Source organism: Poecilia formosa, unplaced genomic scaffold, assembly GCF_000485575.1.
Source record: "Poecilia formosa unplaced genomic scaffold, Poecilia_formosa-5.1.2 Scaffold824, whole genome shotgun sequence".
In the NCBI taxonomy this organism is placed as follows: domain Eukaryota; kingdom Metazoa; phylum Chordata; class Actinopteri; order Cyprinodontiformes; family Poeciliidae; genus Poecilia; species Poecilia formosa.
In genome coordinates, this window is record NW_006800763.1 from 73906 (window position 1) to 80838 (window position 6933).

Sequence of the window (6933 nt, forward strand, 5' to 3'; positions counted from 1 at the left end):
CCTGTGTAGATCGGTTCTCCTGAGCCTTGCTAATGACCTAATTATTCTTTTCAGGTGTGGTGCAGCAGAGGCACATCTAAAAGTTGCAGGACAGCGGCCCTTGAGGACTGGAGTTTGACACCCCTGTACTACAACAACAGACTAAATGTTCTGTTCTGTGTGCAAAATAAATTCTTTAATGTTTTTGGTGTTAAATCCTAAAACATGAAGTGGCATTGTTGTCAGTTGCTGTGGCAACGAGTCTGCATAGCTTGGCGAATACAGATCACTTTGCTGTGAATCATAGCACGAAATCAATACCTACATTTCTAAGTTTCACTGAGTTAACACGGCTATGGATGACATGTAAAAGGTTAGTCTTTTTGTGCTCCAGCGTTGTATGCATGCACAAAATTTCCGTAGGTCCAATAATATGCATGGTGTCTAAGTCATAAGTCAGTGCCTCACCAGCAATGAACCTCACTGCACGTCACTGAAAAATACTGTGTTCAAATGGAACACATGTTTACAGTAGGAAGTAAAAACAGTCATAATCAATAAATTAGAATATGCTTTTTGATGAGGTCTGTTTATAAGATTCATCAGTTTGCCATATTAATGTGATGTAATACGCCAATCTTATCAACTGTAAGCTGAAAATTATAATTAACAGAAATAAAGGCCTAACAACTGATGTTATTGCAAATTAAATTAATTTATGCAATGTATTTTACTTAGTGAATCAAACTACTGAAATAAATTAACTGTTCAATATTACTCACATTTGTTTACTATGACTATACATTTGGTGAGGAACTCTGATCTTTTAGAAATGTTTCCCATCAGAAGTCGTTTACTAAGTGACATTTGGACCAAAAAAAACAAAAAACAAATCTGCCTGGAGCCGCAAAAATAAAAAGCCTTAAATAAGGTTTATAATAAAGGCAAAACACGCTTTAAGTATATATTACCCATAGGCGTAAATCCCGGGGGTCCAGAACCCCTGACCCTCCAAATCTTAGAAAAGTCTAGAATTGTCCCCCCCCAAAGAAATCATGAAAGAAACCTTTTTATTTAAACAATATCAATATAAAAAGGCCATAGAAACAAAGACCGAAGTAAATTTGCCATTCATCTAAGAAAAAAATAAGAATTTTTCGGTCCTCCCTTCCCACACACTTTTGTTAGAATAGCGGTTCTCAACGTGGGCGGTACCGCCCCCCGGGTGGCGTTCAGAGGATGGCAGGGGGCGCTGGTGGAAATTTTTTTACAAAAGGGGGGCGCTGGGATTCCTTTGAGGGGCGTTTGTTCGAAGGTAAATGTTGTGTCTTTACTCCAACATAGTATATTTAAAAAAAAGAAAGATTCAACTCGAAGGCAAGATGAACGTGACTACTTTACTGAGCTTCACTTTTGTCTCAACGTTAACACATATCAATACACTGGCGGATAACCTCTAGGTAACTCAGTAGCTGGGGGAGTGGTTCTGCTGAAGAAAATAGATCCACTTTACTTTATATACTACACTCTTCCCCTTTTAGATTAATGCTAAATAACTCGAATAACACATAATGCCAATGCATGAAACACAATTTGTCATTCAGTTGACAAATATTGAAACTTTTTTTTTTTTAAGTCCAAAAGTCCCATAAGAGAAACTCATAAATCCAATCTTTTAGGGGGTGCCCTGAGTCGTTCAGGGTTACGCCTGGGAACCTGTGGAGTGCTCCCGGTGGGAGGCACTTCCTCTGCAACTGTAGGTGTTACTGNAGTCATAATCAATAAATTAGAATATGCTTTTTGATGAGGTCTGTTTATGAGATTCATCAGTTTGCCATATTAATGTGATGTAATACGCCAATCTTATCAACTGCAAGCTGAAAATTATAATTAACAGAAATAAAGGCCTAACAACTGATGTTATTGCAAATTAAATTAATTTATGCAATGTATTTTACTTAGTGAATCAAACTACTGAAATAAATTAACTGTTCAATATTACTCACATTTGTTTACTATGACTATACATTTGGTGAGGAACTCTGATCTTTTAGAAATGTTTCCCATCAGAAGTCGTTTACTAAGTGACATTTGGACCAAAAAAAACAAAAAACAAATCTGCCTGGAGCCGCAAAAATAAAAAGCCTTAAATAAGGTTTATAATAAAGGCAAAACACGCTTTAAGTATATATTACCCATAGGCGTAAATCCCGGGGGTCCAGAACCCCTGACCCTCCAAATCTTAGAAAAGTCTAGAATTGTCCCCCCCCAAAGAAATCATGAAAGAAACCTTTTTATTTAAACAATATCAATATAAAAAGGCCATAGAAACAAAGACCGAAGTAAATTTGCCATTCATCTAAGAAAAAAATAAGAATTTTTCGGTCCTCCCTTCCCACACACTATTGTTAGAATAGCGGTTCTCAACGTGGGCGGTACCGCCCCCCGGGTGGCGTTCAGAGGATGGCAGGGGGCGCTGGTGGAAATTTTTTTACAAAAGGGGGGCGCTGGGATTCCTTTGAGGGGCGTTTGTTCGAAGGTAAATGTTGTGTCTTTACTCCAACATAGTATATTTAAAAAAAAGAAAGATTCAACTCGAAGGCAAGATGAACGTGACTACTTTACTGAGCTTCACTTTTGTCTCAACGTTAACACATATCAATACACTGGCGGATAACCTCTAGGTAACTCAGTAGCTGGGGGAGTGGTTCTGCTGAAGAAAATAGATCCACTTTACTTTATATACTACACTCTTCCCCTTTTAGATTAATGCTAAATAACTCGAATAACACATAATGCCAATGCATGAAACACAATTTGTCATTCAGTTGACAAATATTGAAACTTTTTTTTTTTTAAGTCCAAAAGTCCCATAAGAGAAACTCATAAATCCAATCTTTTAGGGGGTGCCCTGAGTCGTTCAGGGTTACGCCTGGGAACCTGTGGAGTGCTCCCGGTGGGAGGCACTTCCTCTGCAACTGTAGGTGTTACTGTACTGAGTTCAGAGTTGGTCTCAGGATCTGGTGGACGTGCTGGTTGCTCCGATGTCTTTGGTTGAGAATTCAGCAGTTGATCCACATGACATCTCCAGATATGCTTTCCTGTGTCCACCTCGTACATCAGGGGGCCGCTCCTAGTGGTTATCTTTCCAGGCGTCCACTTTTCCCCTCGGTAATCACGTGCTAGGACCTGCTGTCCCACATCGAAGCTCCTTGGCGGTTCACCCGAAAAGCTACTGAACTGTTTGTTCTGCACTTCTCTCCTCAGATTTGGCTTCAGAAGGTCAATGTGAGATCTGAGCTGTCTGTTCATAAACAACATTGCAGGTGTCTGATTAGTTGTTGCATGGACAGAATTGCGGTACACCAAGAGGGAATTGTAAATTTTGTGTTGAATAGAGATGTCTTCGTTTATCATTCCTTTTATGGACTTTTTGAATGTTTGTACGAACCGTTCTGCTAACCCGTTTGTTGCCAGATGGTGAGGCGCTGACTTGAAATGCTTGATACCATTCTTTTTCATGAAGTCTTGGAATTCTTCAGAAGTATACTGCGAGCCATTGTCACTCACAATTTGCTCAGGCAGGCCATTCCTGGTGAAGATGGTTCTCAGGACAGAGATAGTCTTTTCTGATGTTGTTGATTTCATTGGGACTACTTCTGGCCATTTAGAGTGAGCGTCCACAGTTATGAGAAACATAGAGTTCATGAACGGACCAGCAAAATCAATGTGCACTCTCTGCCAGGGTGCAGATGGCCATTCCCACGGGTGTAGAGGAGCCTGTGGTGGTGCGTTTTGAACGCTCAGGCATCCTGGGCAGGTTTTGGTGATGTCCTCAATCTTTTTATCTATCCCTGGCCACCATAAGTAGCTACGGACCAGACTTTTCATCTTCACCGTACCTATGTGAGCCTCATGCAGACTGTCCAACACTCTGGTGCCAAGCTTGGAGGGCACTACCACACGTGATCCACACATCAAGGTTCCCTGGCAGACTGACAGCTTATCACGTCTTGCTGAAAACTCAGGGAAGCATGGATTCCCATGGGCAGGCCAGCCTTGTACTGTCATGTCGTACACCATAGAAAGTGTCGAGTCATTCCGCGTTTCTTTTTGTATCATGGCATTTGTAACCGGCAAATGCCATTTACAAATGGCATTTGCCATTTGTAAATGCCATTTACAAATGGCATTTACAAATGCCATTTGTAAATGCCATTTACAAATGGCATTTACAAATGCCATTTGTAAATGCCATTTACAAATGGCATTTACAAATGGCACTACCAGTGCAGTGTAGAACATTTCTGTCGGGTCACCTTTTGATGGTGGTTTCTCCACAGATGTTGACAGTGGGAGGCGTGACAAACCATCAGCATTGCAGTGTTTTTTAGTCCCCTTGAACTCAATGTCATACGAGTGTGTTCCTAAGAACAGGGCCCATCGCTGTAGTCGCACAGCTGACATCACTGGGACTCCTTTTCGTGGACTGAATATTGACATTAGGGGCTGATGATCAGTCACTAAGGTAAACCTTCAGCCATAGAGGTAATGGTGGAACTTTTTGATACCCCATACTAGGCTAAGGGCCTCCCTGTCTATCTGTGCATAATTGCGTTCGGCACTTGACAGGGACCTTGAAGCGAATGCAATTGGGTGTTCAAGTCCATCATCCATCATGTGCGACAGGACTGCGCCGATGCCATACGGGGATGCGTCACATGCTAGGCGGATGGGTCTGGATGGATCATAGTGGGTAAGTAGCTCGTCAGATGTTATTAGTCTTTTTGTTTCTGTGAATGCCTTTTCACATTTTTCTGACCACTGCCATTTCACTCCTGTCTGTAGCAGCGCATTTAGCGGGCTGGACAATAAATCAATAACAACCATGACAATATCGCAATAGACACGTGATCAGTATCAATAGATAATCTGTCTTGTAGAATATTTACTGTACTCCAATCCAGAACTGCACAGAATTCTTGAAGGCAGAAGAAAGACTTTAGCTGCTCAACCTCTTTAAAGTTTAGCCACTGTGCCTAATAAATGCTTAAAAATAAAAAAGAACAGCACTGAGTGAAAACTGGCTAAAACAGAAAATGCCATGACACAAGTTTGGCAGAATTTCAGATATTTAAAACAAACAACTAATCAATAATTATCTATATCTGCTGCTATGACATGTCTCATATGTCATAGCAGCAGATATATATCAATAATTATTGATATACATTTTTTGTTTTAAATATCTGAAATGAATGAGATTTTAATGAGATTTTCTGCCGCATCGTCCAGCTCTACTAACTAATATTTCTTGCATTCTCTTTGTTGATCTACCATCTTGTAGAAGTTTCCAACCTTTTCTATTGTTTCAGCTGACAGCTGTCTAGTTGAAACTATATTTACTGTCAATGAATCAATTATATCAGCTCACTAAGTCCTATGAACACCTCCTTTGCAGAACATTGATGTGCAGGTATTTATTTTAGAACAAAAATTACATATTTTTCTCTATTTAGTCTCTAAAAAAACCTCAGTACCATTTCACTCTAGCTGGTAAATGAATAAAGGTAAAATAAAAGGATAAAAGAACACTAGATCTTCACCAGGGTTGTTAGTCCAGTTGTACAGTTTCTTTTTAACATCCCCATTTTTAGAATGACTATTTTAGAAATGCAACTTAAATATAGTTTAAATTAATTCTTCACTCTGACTCTCCTTGCCACACCTCAACCACCAACTTGCAGTCACTACGTGACAGTGATTCCATTTGTTTCTGAATTAAGGGGGCTCAACACCTAATAAACAAAATATGTGCCTAATTTCCTTTTGGTTGAGCCCCCCATTATCTATCATATGTCACAGACTTTTCAGCAAGAACAAATTTGATTATACAGCAAGTGTGAAAACTGGGTATCGACTAAAATATGTCACTTTACTCCAGACTTCAGGGAGTCAACACATCTGGATATGTTTTCTGACTTGACTGTTGATAGCTTTTATCAGTAGGGCTTAATATTATGGATTACCCATAATTCAAAACGTAACATAAACTGAAAGAAAAACAAGGAGTTCAGCAAGCCTGAATATTTCTTTTATCAAGTAATATCAGAGGAGGAATTTTACAAAGAGTTTCCAGGACCGACTCACCAGGAAGAGATACTGCTCGTCGCTGTCAACAGTCACTGAGAGGCTGAGGGATGTGCTTTGGACCTGATGAGGACTGCGGTACAGGTCCAGGAAAGAGGTGGCATAAAACACACCATAAACCTGCAAACACATGCACACTCAAAGAAATAAGACATAGTTGTCCCTTCATGTTACTGAGGTGATCTAATAGTATTGGTTTGGATCAAGAACGTTTCCAACTACTTTAGTTTACAAGTACCGTATTTTCCACACTATAAGGCGCACCAGATTATAAGGCGCACTCTCAATTATGGCGTCCATTTCTGTATTTAATCCATACATAAGGCACACCGGATAAGACGCATGCTAAAACATACAGTCAACAAAAAAAAAGGTAACGGAAAAAAAACAGTAAGTTTAGTTGAACTTTACTCGACTATGTAACAATACACTCAAGTTATTTTTTATTCTTCTTCCACAAATCCATCGAAGTCCTCCTCTTCTGTATCTGAATTGAACAGCTGGGTAATTTCGCCATCAAACATGCCAGGTCCCCTTTCATCATTGTTGGAGTCAATCTCGTTGCCAGGTGGCTGTTTAGCAATGATGCCGGCTTTCGCAAAAGCTCGGATGAAAGTTAAGGCAGATACATTAGCTCAGGCATCCACAATCCATTCACACATGGTGGCATAACTCGCCCGGCGCTGCCTCCCCGTCTTAGTAAACGTGTGTTTGCAGTTTGTCCTCCATCGCTCCCACGCCGCTCTCAACTTCTTTTTGAACGCCCTGTTTACACCAATGTCCAGCGGTTGGAGTTCTTTTGTT

General features: G+C 40.2%; 1 protein-coding gene across 1 annotated transcript in view; it reads right to left on the reverse strand.

The window, feature by feature from the left end:
* Positions 1–6933, reverse strand: part of LOC103131732 (sortilin-related receptor-like) — a 102300-nt gene that overhangs the window by 58103 nt on the left and 37264 nt on the right. Inside the window, exon 9 of the mRNA XM_007543436.2 lies at positions 6130–6249. Coding sequence (XP_007543498.2) covers positions 6130–6249 — 120 coding nt within the window. The remainder of the gene's footprint in view (positions 1–6129; positions 6250–6933) is intronic.